Source organism: Phyllostomus hastatus, unplaced genomic scaffold (assembly GCF_019186645.2).
Source record: "Phyllostomus hastatus isolate PE091 unplaced genomic scaffold, TTU_PhHast_1.1 phas_contig_81, whole genome shotgun sequence".
Taxonomy (NCBI): Eukaryota; Metazoa; Chordata; class Mammalia; order Chiroptera; family Phyllostomidae; genus Phyllostomus; species Phyllostomus hastatus.
In genome coordinates, this window is record NW_025333962.1 from 782,675 (window position 1) to 798,175 (window position 15,501).

At 50.7% G+C, this 15,501-nt stretch overlaps 2 protein-coding genes across 2 annotated transcripts; both read right to left on the reverse strand.

Moving 5' to 3' along the window:
* Positions 1-7,290: 7,290 nt before the first annotated feature.
* Positions 7,291-10,188, reverse strand: SNAPC2 (small nuclear RNA activating complex polypeptide 2). The gene is made up of 5 exons (XM_045850538.1): positions 9,773-10,188; positions 9,068-9,187; positions 8,843-8,911; positions 8,285-8,555; positions 7,291-8,195 (listed from the first exon to the last, which is right to left on the reverse strand). Exons 1-5 carry the CDS (start codon positions 9,953-9,955, stop codon positions 7,864-7,866), a joined length of 975 nt encoding a protein of 324 aa, XP_045706494.1. The 5' UTR covers positions 9,956-10,188; the 3' UTR covers positions 7,291-7,863.
* A 1,640-nt stretch (positions 10,189-11,828) lies between these two features.
* Positions 11,829-15,200, reverse strand: TGFBR3L (transforming growth factor beta receptor 3 like). Its single transcript, XM_045850635.1, has 7 exons — positions 15,121-15,200; positions 14,093-14,229; positions 13,700-13,993; positions 12,964-13,096; positions 12,703-12,861; positions 12,424-12,496; positions 11,829-11,975 (listed from the first exon to the last, which is right to left on the reverse strand). Exons 1-6 carry the CDS (start codon positions 15,191-15,193, stop codon positions 12,429-12,431), a joined length of 864 nt encoding a protein of 287 aa, XP_045706591.1. The 5' UTR covers positions 15,194-15,200; the 3' UTR covers positions 11,829-11,975; positions 12,424-12,428.
* Positions 15,201-15,501: the final 301 nt, after the last annotated feature.

Sequence of the window (15,501 nt, forward strand, 5' to 3'; positions counted from 1 at the left end):
CTTCACGTTTCACTAGTAATTTCCAAACTCTTACTCTAGCATTTAGTATGTCGTGGAGGGATTTGTACATAATTCTGACCACCTGCTGTTCCCCAGACGAGAAACAGCGGATCTGGGAGGAGGCTCGTAAGTATGCAGATCAGCTGCATACCCAGAACCCTGGCACTAACCAGCCAGCTGCCCAAGCTGTCCCGGACCAGGAACCTAACTGGGAATACAATACTCAGGCAGGGATCCGGAGTAGGGATGCAATGATAGATTGCTTACTGGCAGGAATGAAAAACTGCATCAAGAAACCTGTGAATTATAAAAAGGTTAGGGAAATCTTTCAGGGCAAGGAAAAAAACCCAGCTCTCTTCAGAAACAAACTAGTAAAAGCCTTCCAAAAATATACAAACTTGGACCCTTCATCCCCGGAGGGTCAAATCTTGATAGGGCAGCATTTTATAATTCAATCTGCCCCTGATATTCGCAGAAAGCTTCAGAAATTACAAATGGGCCCGCAGACCCCCTTAGATCAGCTCATGGATACAGCCTTTTCAGTCTTTAACAATAGGGATTTGGAGGAAAGAAAACAGGGAAAGAAGGAAAGGGAAAGGCAAGCAGAGCTCCTTGCACTAGCCTTTAGTAGTGCCATTGGCAAAAACCAGCCCCATCAGGGGAGCTCGGGGAGGCCTCAAAGGAATCAGGGGCAAAAGGATCAGACCTGTTATAAGTGCAAACGCCCTGGACACTGGTCAAAAAACTGCACTCAGCCACCTCCGAGGCCCTGTCCTCTATGCAAGAACTTCAGTTCTAATCCCTGGCACTGGAAGGTAGACTGCCCCCGTTCCCATAGTGGAAAGGGGTCATCTCCCAAGGCCATGGCTACTCTTAAGGACTGAAGGTGCCCGGGGAACAGGTTGGCCCCAGGGAATACTCATATTCCCATCTCTACCGAGGAGCCCCGGGTAACTCTAAATGTGGCAGGTAAGAAAATCGACTTTCTTGTTAATACAGGGGCCACTTACTCTGTCCTTAACTCTTACTCTGGACCTCTTTCCTCCAAATCAGTTAAGGTAATGGGGGTCAAAGGAAATCCTAAGGCATATTTTTATACATTCCCTATCACTTGCCAATTTGAAAGTCAAATATTCAAACACTCCTTTTTAATTGTTCCTCAGTGCCCTATTCCTCTGTTAGGCCGGGACCTTTTAGCTCGGATGGGAACCATCTTGTTGTTCCCTGAAGTGCCATTTAAGTTAAGTAAGGTGATGATAATCAGTAGTATTCAAAATCAGGAAAAAATCCCAAGTTCAGTTCTGGATGCAGTAAACCCACTAGTTTGGAAGTCAGGGGTTCCTGGAAGAGCAAAGACTGCATTACCGGTTAAAATCCAGTTAAAACCCAGGTCAGATTACCCTCACAGAAAGCAGTATCCTATTAAACAAAAAGCTTTGAAGGGGTTACAGCCCATCATAACTAAATTTATACAACATGGGCTCATAGTCCCTTGTCAGTCTCCTTGCAACACTCCCATCTTACCAGTAATAAAACCTACAGAAGAATACAGGCTAGTCCAGGACCTAAGGTTAGTCAATAAAGCAGTAGTCCCTTTACATCCAATAGTAGCTAACCCTTACACCCTGCTCTCGCAGATACCAGATAATGCTCAGTGGTATTCAGTATTAGATCTAAAAGATGCCTTCTTCTGCATCCCTTTGCATCCTGACTCTCAGTATTTATTTGCTTTTGAGTGGACTGATCCAAAAACAATAATACATCAGCAATATACTTGAACTGTATTGCCACAAGGGTTTAGGGACAGTCCCCATCTCTTTGCTAGGGTATTACAAAAGGATCTTAGAAATTTACAGCTACAAGGAGGGGCCATTTTACAATATGTAGATGATATACTAATCTGCAGCCCCTCCAAGGAGGCTTCTAATCAAAATACCATCCAGACTCTGAATTTCCTAGCTGAAAAAGGATATCGGGTATCAAAAAAAAAGGCTCAGATTACCAAACAAAAAGTAAATTACTTAGGGTATATTTTGACTCCTGGATGTAGGCAATTATCACAGGAGAGAATTAAAGCCATTACTAAATTAACTCCACCTGCTACTAAACAGCAGCTTCGCTCCTTTTTAGGAATGGCAGGATTCTGTAGGATTTAAATCCCCAACTTTGGGCTAATCGCCAAACCTCTGTATGAAGCTACTAAGGGGCCAAACACTAAACCCATTATATGGAGAAAAGAATGTGATCAGGCTTTTAATAAAATCAAGCAGGCTCTAGTCGAAGCCCCAGCCTTAGGCATCCCCAACTTAAACAAGCCTTTCTCTCTATACATAGCAGAGAAGCAAGGGATAGCTTTAGGGGTCTTAGTCCAACGACTAGGGAATGAGCCTCAACCAGTTGCATATTTCTCAAAAAAACTGGATACTGTAGCAGCTGGGTGGCCTCCGTGTCTAAGAGCAGTTGCAGCCACAGCCATGCTAACCGAGGAAGCTAGTAAACTAACTCTGGGGCAGAAGTTAGAAGTCTTAACTCCACATCAGGTACAAGGGGTGTTAAAAATAAAAGGGCACCTCTGGCTAACAGAAAATAGACTAACCAAATATCAAGCCCTTCTTCTAAACAATCCTGAAGTAACTATAAAGACCTGTAACACCCTAAATCCAGCCTCCTTAATGCCTACAAAATCATCCCCAGATTTAATCCATTCCTGCTCAGACGTTATTAGTCTTACTCAATCAAGCAGGACTAACTTATTAGACCAGCCCTTAAAAAACCCTGATGATAAGTGGTTCACTGATGGGAGCAGCTTTGTACAGAATGGGCAGCAAAAAGCAGGATATGCAGTAGTTAGTTTATATAACACCATTAAGGCACAACCCCTTCCACCCTCAACCTCGGCCCAAAAGGCTAAAATTATAGCCCTCACCCAAGCTCTCATTCTAGGACAAGGAAGAAGGGTCAATATATATACAGACTCCAAATATGCCTTCCTTGTTCTGCATGCTCATGCTGCCATATGGAAAAAAAGAGGGCTCCTCACCGCTAAGAATTCCCCTATTAAACATGGACCAGAAATTTTAAATTTATTGAAGGCAGTTAGGCTCCCTAAGCAAGTGGCAGTTATGCATTGCAAAGGCCACCAAAAGGATATGTCCCATATCTCTCAGGGAAATAGGAGAGCAGACCAAGAAGCAAAGAAAGCAGCGCTAGGGACTAATAGACAAATGGCTTTATTCCCCCCTGTAAATGTCTCAGATATCAAGCCCAACTATACATCTGAGGAAATATCTTGGGCTTTGAAGCAAGGAGGTGTCCATGAAGGACCCTGGATATATATTGGCCAGAGGCTCTTCCTTCCTCAAGCCTCCCAGTGGAAGTTCTTAAAAGCTTTGCATGACTCCTTCCACATTGGGAGGGATGCTACAATGACAATGGTTAACAAATTATTCATAGGTAGGGGAATAGCTACTACCATAAAGAATATTTGCCAGGCTTGTACTCTTTGTGCCTATAACAACCCTGGGCAAAAGCCATCCCTGCCCCCGCTGATAAAACCTATTCAGCGAAGAGGGACTTATCCTGGAGAGAACTGGCAAATTAATTTTACCAAAATGCCTCCTTGTAAAGGATACAAATACTTACTAGTCCTGGTAGATACCTTTACTGAATGGATTAAGGCCTTTCCAACAAGGACAGAGAAGGCCACAGAAGTAGTAAAGGCTCTCTTAAAGGAAATAATACCTAGGTTTGGTCTTCCACGATCCCTACAAAATAATAATGGGCCATCCTTCACTTCTAAAATCACTCAAGCAGTTTCTGAAGCTCTAGGCATAAAATATTATCTTCATTCTGCTTGAAAACCACAGTTCTCTGGAAAGGTAAAACGAGCAAATCAAACTTTAAAAAGGACATTAGCAAAACTTTGTCAAGAGACTTCTAAAAACTGGGCTAAGTTACTGCCTATAGCCCTCATAAGAATTAGGGGCTCCCCTAAGGCCAATACTAAACTCAGTCCATTTAAAATGTTGTACGCCCGGCCCTTTTTAACTCTAGATCTAATATTTGATACAAAAACCCATCAAGCAATTAAGTATATAATAAACTTAGGACAAGTGCAAAAAGCTTCACAGAAATATGGAAATAAAGTTTTACCAGCCCCAAAAGGAAATTTTCAAACTGCCATATCTCCGGGAGACTGGGTACTCCTTAAAACCTGGAGGGAGGGATCACCAGCAAACCAACTCAACCCTAAATAAAAAGGGCCTTACCAGGTAGCCCTGAGTACCCCTATGGCTGTAAAACTCTTAGGGGTCGATAGTTGGGTTCATATTTCCAGGGTAAAACTAGCCCCCACGGATCCCAATCTGACTCAGGACCGGCTGGAAACCCAAAGCCCAGACTATACCTGCAAGCCACTGGAGGACCTCAGGTTCCTGTTCAAAAGGAAAAAGCCCTAAAAAGATAAGTAATAACCAATAACAGTGCACTAAAATCACCATTGTTTTGAATAGTTGCACTTCTTAAAAACTTCCTATTCGTACTGGTCCTCTGCTTCATATAAAGGCTTGCTCACTTCCTTCTGGGTGGAATTGTATCTGGGTGGATTGTCTAAAATGAAAATGTCTTTGATGTTTCTATTAACCATTCTCTACTCGCCTGCACCCTGTGTAACGGAATGGGATAAAAATTTTCTAGTAAATGCTTCTCGAACCTTAGCAGCAGGAAAAAACCTGGCCCAATGTTGGATATGTCATCCTAACCCAAAAACTCCTTCCAGATATAATACTCATATAAAAGCCTACCCAATAGCTAATGAATCCTTAATCAGTGCTTTAAATTCCTCTGCCAATTACACACGTTCCCCTTTTTCTTTAAGAGTCACATGGGAAAAAAATCCTCCTTTGTGTTTCCATATAACCCCACTAAAATTAAAGCCATTTAATTACTCCAGCACCTCTCTTAAGTGCAACAGTACGATGGGATGTACCCCATGTTATAATAATACTCATACAAGGGCCATTGACCCATTTAAAGCCCTGGCTTCTCTTTCAAGTTCCAGCTTTCTAAAAAATCTTTCTGAGGAAAAGATTTTCAAACCTTTAAATTAGTCACATATAGTATGCTACCCAAATTATAATTCTAACTGTATTCCTAATAGTACCCATTGTTGCTTTAACAAAACTCACAATGCAGATACAAACGATACTTCTAAATGTGTTACTTAGAAATTAAACCAATCTCTTCAAGGAGTATTAGCAAAATTTCTACCACCTCCTGCAGGGGGGAAAGATCAAGGAAATAACTTAGGCCCTTTTAAGGACTGCCTTTTCCCCCTTGCCATATGCCCTCCTTAACAAATATAATTCCACTAATGCCACAGTTATTGCAGCACCCCCGGGGCTCGTCTGGCTATGTGGGACTCCCAATAACTGGCTAACGGATCATTCAGAACTTCAAAAAGCTATTGCTTATACTCATCTCAGCAACTCTAAACATGGGGGTGACTGTACCTTAGGGACCTTGGGCCCCCAAGACCTTACTGTTATAAATATAACCATGGGTCCTGGGAGTCCATCTCTTAGCAGAAAAAAACAAGCTTTTGGTCTAGTAGTGGCTGGAGCTGCTGCCACTATAGCCGCTGCAGCCCCCTGGGGAGGCTTCGCCTATCATGAGGCCACTCTAAGGAAACTCACTAAGATTATAAAAAAAATCTCCAAAGATACTGCTGGTACTCTAGCTAAACTCTCAAGATCAGTAGACTCATTGGCAAATGTAGTCATGGATAACCGCCTTGCCCTTGACTATCTTCTAGCAAAACAAGGAGGGGTATGTGCTGTTATCAATAAAACCTGCTGCACCTATGTAAATAACTCTGGAGTGATCAAAACTAACATAAAAAAAATTTATAAACAGGCAGAATGGCTACATAAGTATAATCAACAGGGCCAAGGGATTAAAAAAGCCCTAACCTCCTGGTTCCCTGGCTTAACATGGTTATTACCCTTCTTAGGGCCCTTAATAACACTGCTGGTTTTACTACTTTTAGGACCTTGCTTATTTAATTTACTTGTTAAATTTGTTTCTTCTAGACTTAAGCAGTTCCACGTCAAACTAATGACGCTCCAAGGTTTCCAACCAATCCCTAAAAACGATGTTAAAGCTAACCAACATACAGCATCTGCGGTGGCCTCAGGAATTCCTCTTCAACCCCTAGATAAAATAGGGCAACAGTTCCGTGGTTCTCAATAGGCAGGGTCTACTGTCCAATCTAAGCCTAAAGCAGCTATGGAAGACGGATCTTCATCCTTCAACAACCCCAAAAAGATTTTTGAGAACCATGTCTCTCAGGGGGAAGTTGAGGCAGGAGGTAGTCAGGAAGGAAGCTCCCCAGGCCCCACAGGGCTGAGGTAGAAAACACCTATACATGACAAAGACCCCCTAAGACGGGTTGTTCCTGTTTTCTGGGACAACTCTGAATCATAGAATGCGCCTGCGCACTACCCCTGATTCATTATAATATCATTATAATGAAATAACATTGTGGGACTCCCTTCTCCAGTAGCCAATCAAGAAAGTCATGGGAAACCACGCATGTGCAGTAGCTTTGAAATCCAACTCCTTGTACCTGCGCAGGAAAAGCCCGCCAAAGACTAGCAGGGGGGCTTCTGCCTCTATAAGAATAGAATCCCCCAGCCCACGTGCCCCTTTTTTTTCCTCTGCTCAAAGCTGGCTCACTCCCGTGTCCTGTGGTGTGTACTATCACTTAATAAACCTCCCCTCTTTCTTTATGCTATAAACTTTGTGTGTTCGGTTCAATTCTTTGTCCTCGATCACTAAGAACCTGGTTACCTGTGCACACCTGTGCACACCTGTAACACAAGGACATTCCTTTCAGGTGATGTGGCCCCACCCCTCCTAGGGTGCACTGGCAGCCCTGGTGAGGGTGTTGTTAAGTACCAAGAATCATTCACCTAACACGCCCTCACTCTGCTGGTGTCACCCCTCCATCTGTATCATGTAAGGTTACCCTGCTCAGAAAACCTTTCTCTGACACCTGCTGGGCTCAGGTTGGCCCTGACCCTTCATCAATCACCAAGGGTCACCTCATAACCAAACTGAGGTTATCACTCCAAGCAGCTTCAGAGCACATCTGGCAGTGGTAGCCTTTGGTGTCTATACCCTCCTCCCTGGCATGCCTCCCTCGGTCCCTAGGATCCTAAGGTCTGCCTCTCTTCTGACATCTCCCTCTGCACTTTGAACCCCCATTGCCACTTTAAGTCAAAAAGCAAAACAGATTGACAATTTTATTCAGTGGTAGCAATGCTCCCCAACTTTTTGGCACCAGGGACTGACCAGTTTCATGGAATACAATTTTTCCTCTGATGGGGCAGGGGGAAGGGGTGCCGACAGTGGAAAGACAGGAAGCAGAGCTCAGGCAGTAATGCTAATGTGAGTGAAACTTCACTGGCCCCCTCCCACCTCCTGCTGTGCAGCCTGTTTCATAACAGGCCACCCAGACCAATACAGGTCTGAAGCTGGGGGTTGGGGACCCCTGAGCATAGGACATAGGCCACAGGATGCAAGAAGCCAGGAGGGGCCAATGGGGGGGAGGTGCTAGTGGTGGCTTTTAGCCCAGGCATGTGGTGGTCCTCACCTCAGTTCTGTGGCTGGACTTCTGTACAACTGGGTTTCCACTTCTGAGACCCCTGCCGTATTGAGGGTCTTGAAGGCCACTTGGTACTGCACACCCGTCAGGGACTTTCCACCATGACCAGATCCCCATGCATACCCAGTGCCAGCACAAACAGAATTGAGGGCCAGGGGCTAAGAGATGTTTGGTGTGTCCTTTGCCTGCTGGGCCCCTCACTTTGCAGAAGTAGCTGCCTGGCCCAGAAGCTCCAGGGGCACCAGGAATGGGTTCAGGGGGCAGACCCCAGCTGCTTGCCAGGCAGATCTTGGTTCATCAGGCCTGGCCTTCTCAGGGGCCTGGGGGGTAGCCTGGCTGGTCTTCTCTTGCCCCCTAGGGCCAGTCCCACAGTCCTCAGGCCCTGGTTGCAAGTTCCCACTGCTGGGGTCAGACTGGGGAGCCATCAAGCGTAGGTATGTATCCATCATATGCTCAACCAGGGCTGCACAGGGCAGGTGAGGCAGCTCCTCAGGAAGTGCCATGAGCAGGTCAAGGACCACCGCTGACTCTGGTGATGGATGGAGAGGGAGTGGTAAGAGAATAGGGTTTGCTGCCTTGGACCCCACCCCCACAGCTCCCGTCCCCCATTCTTCTCACCAGCTGCGGAAAGCTCAGGGCCACGGCAGCTGTGGGAGATGGAGGACAAGTACTTGTAGATCTTCTCAAAGTCCACTACAAGGTCTCCCTCAGCAGAGAGGCCAGCTGGGAATTCAGAAGGTGCCTCAGAGGAGGGGCCAGGAGCCTCAGATCTCTGGTCTTCCTGCCCACTAGCGGTGTTGAGGGGCAGCAGTTTCCCACGAGCCTGCGTGGGCTTGGAGGGCTTGGACTGCAGGAGGCTGGTGGGCTCCACAGCTGCGATGGTGAGCACCTGGCAGGCAGAGATCAGGAAGGAAAAGGGAGAAGTCCTCCCTTCAGCCACTCCCCTGCCCTGCAAAATGTGCTGAACCCTCCACCTCCGCCTGCTCACCCAGGGAAGGTGTCCCATATAGGAGATGGCCTCAGAGTGAGAGATACTGAGGCTCAGGATGTCTCCTAACTGGCCAGAGTCACAGAGTTGGTAAGAGGAAGGGCCCAAGACACACCTCCACCTTATTTAGACTCATATATGACCCTGTCCCCAAGGACACCCCTGGCCTGCCTAGGGGATGGCTGTACCTGTGAGAAAGCCACAGTCAGGGTTTCCTCCAGCGGGCCTGTTACCTTCTCTGCCAGATCCATCCACACCTGGGCAGGGCAACCAGAGTACATGGTCAGCCTAGGGATCAACCCTCAGGAGTCCCCCAAGGCTTGCCCCTCCTGAGGATCACCTGACCAGTTGATCCTCCCAACTCCCACCCCATCTTCCAGGAGCTGGCCCTGGGGAGCCTTGCCCTAACTCACCTCGATGGGGGCCGGAATCTGTGCTTCCAGGCGTCTTTGACCCTTTGGGCCACCTGAATGCACCCTCTGAATGGCTTCCCGGGCCACACGGCCCTTGAGCTGCTGGAGGAAATCCCGAATCTGGGGAAGAGAGATGAGGAGGCTGAATGGGTCTTCTACAAACCCACGGCTAGGGCAGAGAAGCCAAAGACCACTGCCTGCTCCAGAGCCGGCCACTGCTCCTTGCTTCCTGCAAGCCTGTCATTAAGGGCCACAGATTGTGCCCAGGGTGTGCGAACAAGGCGCAGATGGCGACCTAATAAAAAGGTAAGGTCCAGGCCCTTCTGACTGCTCCCCGCAGCCAGGGGTCCGTCCCAATGCTAAACACTACCCTATTCACCTCCTCCGCTACGTGCACTCCGCCCCGCCCCATTTCCCCGATTCTTAGCTCTAGTACAGTCCCGCCTAGTCTCGCCGCGCCAAACGCCGCGTACGCCCAGTGCGCCGATTCCCGGCCCCGAGTCCCGGCCCCCGCGTCCCGGCCCCCCGCGTCGCGGCCCGGTCAATTCTACTCCGAGTGCGCCCCGCCCCTAAATTTTGCTTTTGCCCCGCCTCCAGCCTCGCGCTCGACCCTCCCACGCCCTGCTATCTGTACTGCTCTCTGCGCCCACCGTGACACATCTCAGGTCTTCCTCTACCCTCGCTCTTTTCGCGGAACCCCCTCACCTCCGCCTCGCTCCGGCCCGGCAGCTCCCCGGCCAGCTCGGCGGCGTCCGGCTCCGGATGGCCACGCCGCGTTTGCAGTAGTCGGAGCAGCTGCCGCTTCTCGCGGGCGCTCCAGACCGTGGTGCCGGTAACCTCGCCCAGATAGCGCGCCGGGGCAACTCGCCGCCTTTGTGGGGGCTTCATGCCGAAGAGGGCGGACCTGGGTTTCCAGACTCTCTTCCCTGGAGGGCGGAGCTACGGAGGCTGCTGGGGCCATAATACAACAAGCGGAAGCGGAAGCAGACGGGGGCGTAGCTCTGCGACTCGAGGTAGAGGGAGCATCGTGGATGGATTATGGTGGAGGCTCTGATATCCATCCGTATTGGCGAAGACGTACGTGATTCCCCCCGCCCATGTTTTATTTCATTTGTAAACTGGATCCCATACCACAGATCTCGTGTATTTTCATTTCTGGACTACGTCTTGTGAAACTCCAACAGTGAGCTGTGCTTCTGGAAGAGGGGTGGGTCCTGGTAGGAAGGGCAACTGTCCAGTCGGAGCCAAGAGCCTGGGCTCTTGGGGACCTTAAGCAAGTGATTTAGCTGTACCCAACTTCAGTTTCCTCGTTTATAAAATAGAGCCCTGGCTGGTGTGGCTCGGTGTATTGAGTGCTGGCCTGCGAACCAAACGGTCCCCGTTTGGATTCCCAGTCAGGGCACATGCGTGAGTTGCAGGCCAGGTCCCCAGTAGGAGGCGTGTGAGAGGCAAACATTTTGATGTTTCTTTACTTCTCTATCTCCCTCCCTTACCCTCTCTAAAAATGAATTTAAAAATACTTTTTAAAATTTATTTTTAAAAGAGAAATATAAATGCGTGGTTGCCTCTCACATGGCCCCCACTGGGGACATGGCCCACAACCCAGGCATGTGCTCTGACTGAGAATTGAACTGGCGACCCTTTGATTCGCAGCCTGCACTCAATCCAGTGAACTACATGAGCCAGGGCTAAAAAAATATTTTTTTAATTTTTTAAAAGATTTTTATTTATTTATTTTTAGAGAGGGAAGGGAGAGAGAGAGAGAGACATCAATGTGCGGTTGCTGGGGGCCATGGCCTGCAATTCAGGCACGTGCCCTGACTGGGAATGGAACCTGTGATGCTTTGGTTCGCAGCCTGCACTCAATCCACTGAGCTATGCCAGCCAGGGCTAAAAAAATATTTTTAAAAAATAAAGTCATCTCGTTCTTGTCAATGCTCAGGGGAGGAAGGAGCTGGGACAGGAGAGATTTAAGGAGCTTTGTACTAGATGGAGAAGAGGCTGGAGCAGAGGCAGGAGGTGGAGGTCCTAACTAGGGCAGGATTCAGACAGTGGGAGTGGAGAGTGAAAGCCTGGATTTGAGAAACTTGTAACAGGCAGGTGCTCCAGTGCTGGGATGGAGGAAGGAGGCAAGGTTTATTTAAAACAACCTCTGGGCTCTGGCTGGTGTGGCTCAGTGGACTGAGCGCCAGCCTGAGAACTGAAAGGTCTCCCATTCGATTCCTAGTCAGGGCACACGCAGTTTTGGCAGCTCTGGTCTTGTGAGAGGTAACCAATTGATGTTTTCCTCCCTCCCTTCCTGTCTCTCTGAAATTTTTAAAAAACACAGCCCTGGCTGGTGTGGCTCAGTGGATTGAGAGCAGGCCTGTGAGCCAAAGGGCCACCAGGTTGGATTCCCAGTTGGGGCACATGCCTGGGTTGCGGACCAGGTTCCCAGTGGGGTGTACAAGAGACAACCAAACACTGATATTTCTCTCCCTCTCTTTGTCCTTCCCCTCCCTCTGTCTAAAAATAAATAAATAAAAATAAATAAATAAAATATTAAAGAAAAAACACAAAAATTTAACCTCATGGAGTCTGGTACCCCTTTCTGTTTGGGACAGAACCCCCTTGGGTCTTAGCAAAATGGCCTGGGAGCCCCACTGCTCTAGCCTGGACCTCTTGCAGCCGGGAATCCTCCCTGTCCTGATGCCAAGCCTCCACTTCCTGCCCCCCACCCCCAATCCCTGTACACAAGCATACTTCAGAACTCTAGGTCAGACCAGATGTTTATTTTGAGCCTTGGTGGGAGAAGTGAGGAGGGCTGGGCGCAGGGATCTTGGTCTGTGGTTCTGTAGGGTCAGAGGTCTGATCAGAGGAAAGTCTGCCTGATGCAGTGCTTGATCTGGGGGTACGCCATCCAGGTGTTCTAGGGAAGAGGATACTATGCATACTATTCAGACTACCTCCTTCTCAGCTGATCGTTGGCCTCCCCCATCAGTGTACATGCAGGAGTGAGGATGCTAGGTCTGAATCCTGAATTCTTGCCTAGTGTGGTCCTACACAGAGCCTGCAGTCCACCACGGGTGACTGCGTGAGTTCAAATCCCAGCTCCACCAAATTTTGTCACCTTTGATAAATTACTTCAGAGTGCCCATTTTTAATGGGGTCTATAATAGTATCTATCTGAAGGTTCTCATGAGGATTAAACTAATTAATATGTGTGAACTATTAGACACTTGCCAAAAGGCTGAGAAGTGGTATGTGTTAATATTTAGAATGCTGCCTGGAACAGAGAAGTGCTATGAAGTCATTATCATCACCTCCCTCCAGCTCTTTGGGCCCCACGTTACACCTACACACACGCGCGCGCTTACCTGCCTCACTGGGGTCTTGTGGGCTGGGGGTCGCTAGGCGAGGTTCTCCGGGGTGGGCCAGGAGGTGGGGTCGCTGGAAGGGAGAGGCAGGCTGCGAAGCAGTAGGGGTTGCTGAGTACTGGCCCGGTGCCGGGGCGCCCCCTGGGGGCTGCTGCGGGTGTAATGGAGCAGGTCTATGGATGATCAGCCCGCAGTGGCGGGGATCGAAGTGACCCGGGTCCCGAATTGTAGGAATGGGCTGGCGGGCCAGCAAAAGTCCAGGCGGGCCAAGATTGGTACCTGAGTGTGCGCACACGAGGCCGAACCCGGCAGCCACCGCAGCGCCCAGCAAGAAGGCGGCCACTACTAGTGCCACCACTGGTGCGGGCTCCAGGGCCACTGGGGCAGACGCTGGAGGTTCTGGACGTACGGCTCTGCTGGGGATGTCCTTGGGTGGCCCTACGGAGAGTACAATGCTGAGACTGGGTCCATGCCCCAGCGGTCCTCCCACTCCAGTTTTCTGGCCCCAGGCTGCCCCTCCCAGGAAGACTGCACGCTCACTGAGGGGTGGCTGTGGGACCGTGACCACGATGGGCTGCGTAAGCGTGTGCATGTGGGGGCCATCAGCGTCCAGACTCTCGCCGCTGCCACTGCCACTGCCATTGCCCGCACATGCCTCATTCTGAGGCAGACACTGGAGAGGAGGGGGAAGGGAAGGGACGGGACGTGAGGGCCCAGAGAACTGGGGGCTGGTTGTCAGGGCTCCCAAAAGATCTAAGTTCACAGTACTCTTTGCAACCAGGAGCCCTACCACTAGACCCCCTGGAAATCCAGGCCCTTGGGAGTCCTTGAGTCTAGCCCATAAGATATACAAGCAATCAGCCACTCAGCTCCTGAAGACTCTAAATTTCAATCCCTTTAAGTTCACACAACCCAGCTCTCTGAGCATCTAACCTGTGAAACCTAACATTAGGTACCCAGAGATTTGGCCCCTTGCTGGCTTTCTTCATCCAACCATCCGACCCTGGAGGGACCTCAAAGCCCAGCGCAAGGGGATCTGAGTGCCCTGTCCATGAGGAAAATCAGTGCCCACTCCCTGTTCCCTGAGGAACCTTCATGTAGAGCCCCACGGGCTCCCCGACCACCCTGTGCCCAGCCCCTACCCCCAGCTCCAAGGCACCCTGACCCCAAGATCCCCCAACTCCAAGCGGCTCCTCATTCAAATGCTAGAAACGCTCTTGTCCAGCCCCCTTGACCAGCCCCAGGAGCCCAGACTCCCTGCCGTGTGCCCGCGCACCGGCGACGGGGGTGACAGCGTCAGAGGCGCAGTAGTTTGGTGTGCTCCCCAGAGGCAGCGATGTCGGCTCAGCTGGCAATGTAAGAACTGTACAGAGGCATTGAAGACCAGACGCAGACGGAAGCTGAAGTGGGCGGCCCAGGGTTGCGGTGGCGGGAAGGTGACAGAAGAATCGGCAGGGCAGCCGCCACGTAGCAGCGCCAGGGCGGGCCCCGGGGCCGGACGCGAGGACGGTGTCACCCAGCAGCTGTGCAGGGCCAGGCCCCAGCCCCGGGAGGGATGGGCCAGGGCTGCCTGGATGGTGTTGGGAGGTGTTAGGGGGTAAGGTGCTGCCGTCAGGATCGGCTGCCCCCACCGGCATGCCCCCCGACCCTGGCGCACCCCAGTCCACACCTGCACAAACACGCGGCTGTCCGCCGGGACCTCGAGTGGCCCCGCGCGGCGCTGGAAGGTATCCTCCACATCTGACAGCTCTAGTCTGAAAAGGGGTCGGCGCAGCCACGGCCCCGGCACAGCTCGGAACGGGGATACTGGCGAGTAAGAGAGAGTTGCAGAGGAGGGAGGACGCGCTGCGCCTTAGTCCCTCGGGTAAATGCTCCAACTTCCTAACCTGCTTTGGAAAATGGATACAGTGGAAGATTTACTCTTAACGCTCAGCTCCTCGCCTTGCTCAGCACCAGTTGGGACAGCATGATGTCCTCCCTGGAGATTCCTGGTATTCACAGCCCAGCAGCTGAGGTCAGGCACAAAGCTGCAGGACCCTGGGGAGGAGCTCCCCTTTCTGGACCCTGATTTCCTCCCCCACAGTGAGCGAGGAAATTCCAGACTGGGGAGGAGGCGAGGGCCTATGAACTGCAGCAGGGTCAGCCTGGAGATGGGAGTGTTGGCTCCATCCTTCCCTTTCTAAGGGCACATAGGCGTTGTCATCAACGTGAAGGGTGGCGGGAGGAAAGGGTAGGACAGGTGCTTTCCCACAGCCCTTCTGACACAGCCCAAGCTCGGCCAGGCCACCAAGTTCTGGGGCTTTTGCCTCACTCTCAAGCTCAAGGTGGCGGCAGCGGCGGCGGCAGGGAGCTTGGACAGGAGTCTCCTAATCCCAGATGGCAGGTGCAAGCGGCACACATAAGGTCGTCTGCCTTCAGCTGGGTCCTTGTCTCTGACATGCAGGACCACCCCTTGTCCCACACACATTCCCTAAAAGCATTTGCACAACCCTCTCCTCCCCCACCCTCAGTCTTTGCCCTCACTGTGACTTCTGAGGACTTTGAAGAAGCTGGGGATCCTAAAGAACCTGGAAATGGGAGACAGGGATAGACCCCACCACTCACCCACCCCTTCCCACAGGCAAAGAACAAGGGAGGCTGAGGAAGGGTGGCACAGGAATCAGTGCACGAAGGCACACGTCTCCCAGCCCCACATACCAGGAGCGTGCCTACTGGGCGAAGCAGAGACCCTGTGGAGCAGGACCAGCAGCAGGAGCGTGGGGCACAGCATGCTGGACTGGCTCTGTTGTGTGTGTGTGTGTGTGTGTGGGGAGGGGCAGCCGGAAGCTGAAGCACCAGCCCCAGCAACACCCAGGCCCAGCAGGTGGCCCTGTCCTTGGCTGGGCAACCACTCCCCAAGGCAAAGAGTGGGGGTGGCAGGCTGAGGTGCTGACACCAGAGCCCTTACCCAAGGCCTGCCAGGTATTAAGAGCTCCTCTCCAGCAGGACATGTGGCTACTGGAGGTCAGGTGTCCCTCTCTACAGTGCCTGCTTGGTATCAGGCAATTCACTACCAAGCCCACCTTACCAAGCCGCAAA

What these genes read in the sequence shown, in the direction of transcription:
- SNAPC2 (XM_045850538.1), bottom strand. Translation starts at nt 9,955, where the DNA reads ATGAAGCCCCCACAAAGGCGGCGAGTTGCCCCGGCGCGCTATCTGGGC. An exon ending in CGGGCCGGAGCGAGGCGGAG is followed by an intron (nt 9,188 to 9,772) that starts GTGAGGGGGTTC and finishes TCTCTTCCCCAG; the next exon opens with ATTCGGGATTTCCTCCAGCA. An exon ending in TGACTGTGGCTTTCTCACAG is followed by an intron (nt 8,556 to 8,842) that starts GTACAGCCATCC and finishes TCTGCCTGCCAG; the next exon opens with GTGCTCACCATCGCAGCTGT.
- TGFBR3L (XM_045850635.1), bottom strand. Translation starts at nt 15,193, where the DNA reads ATGCTGTGCCCCACGCTCCTGCTGCTGGTCCTGCTCCACAGGGTCTCT. An exon ending in GCCCAGTAGGCACGCTCCTG is followed by an intron (nt 14,230 to 15,120) that starts GTATGTGGGGCT and finishes CTTACTCGCCAG; the next exon opens with TATCCCCGTTCCGAGCTGTG. An exon ending in CGCTGTCACCCCCGTCGCCG is followed by an intron (nt 13,097 to 13,699) that starts GTGCGCGGGCAC and finishes CCTCCTCTCCAG; the next exon opens with TGTCTGCCTCAGAATGAGGC.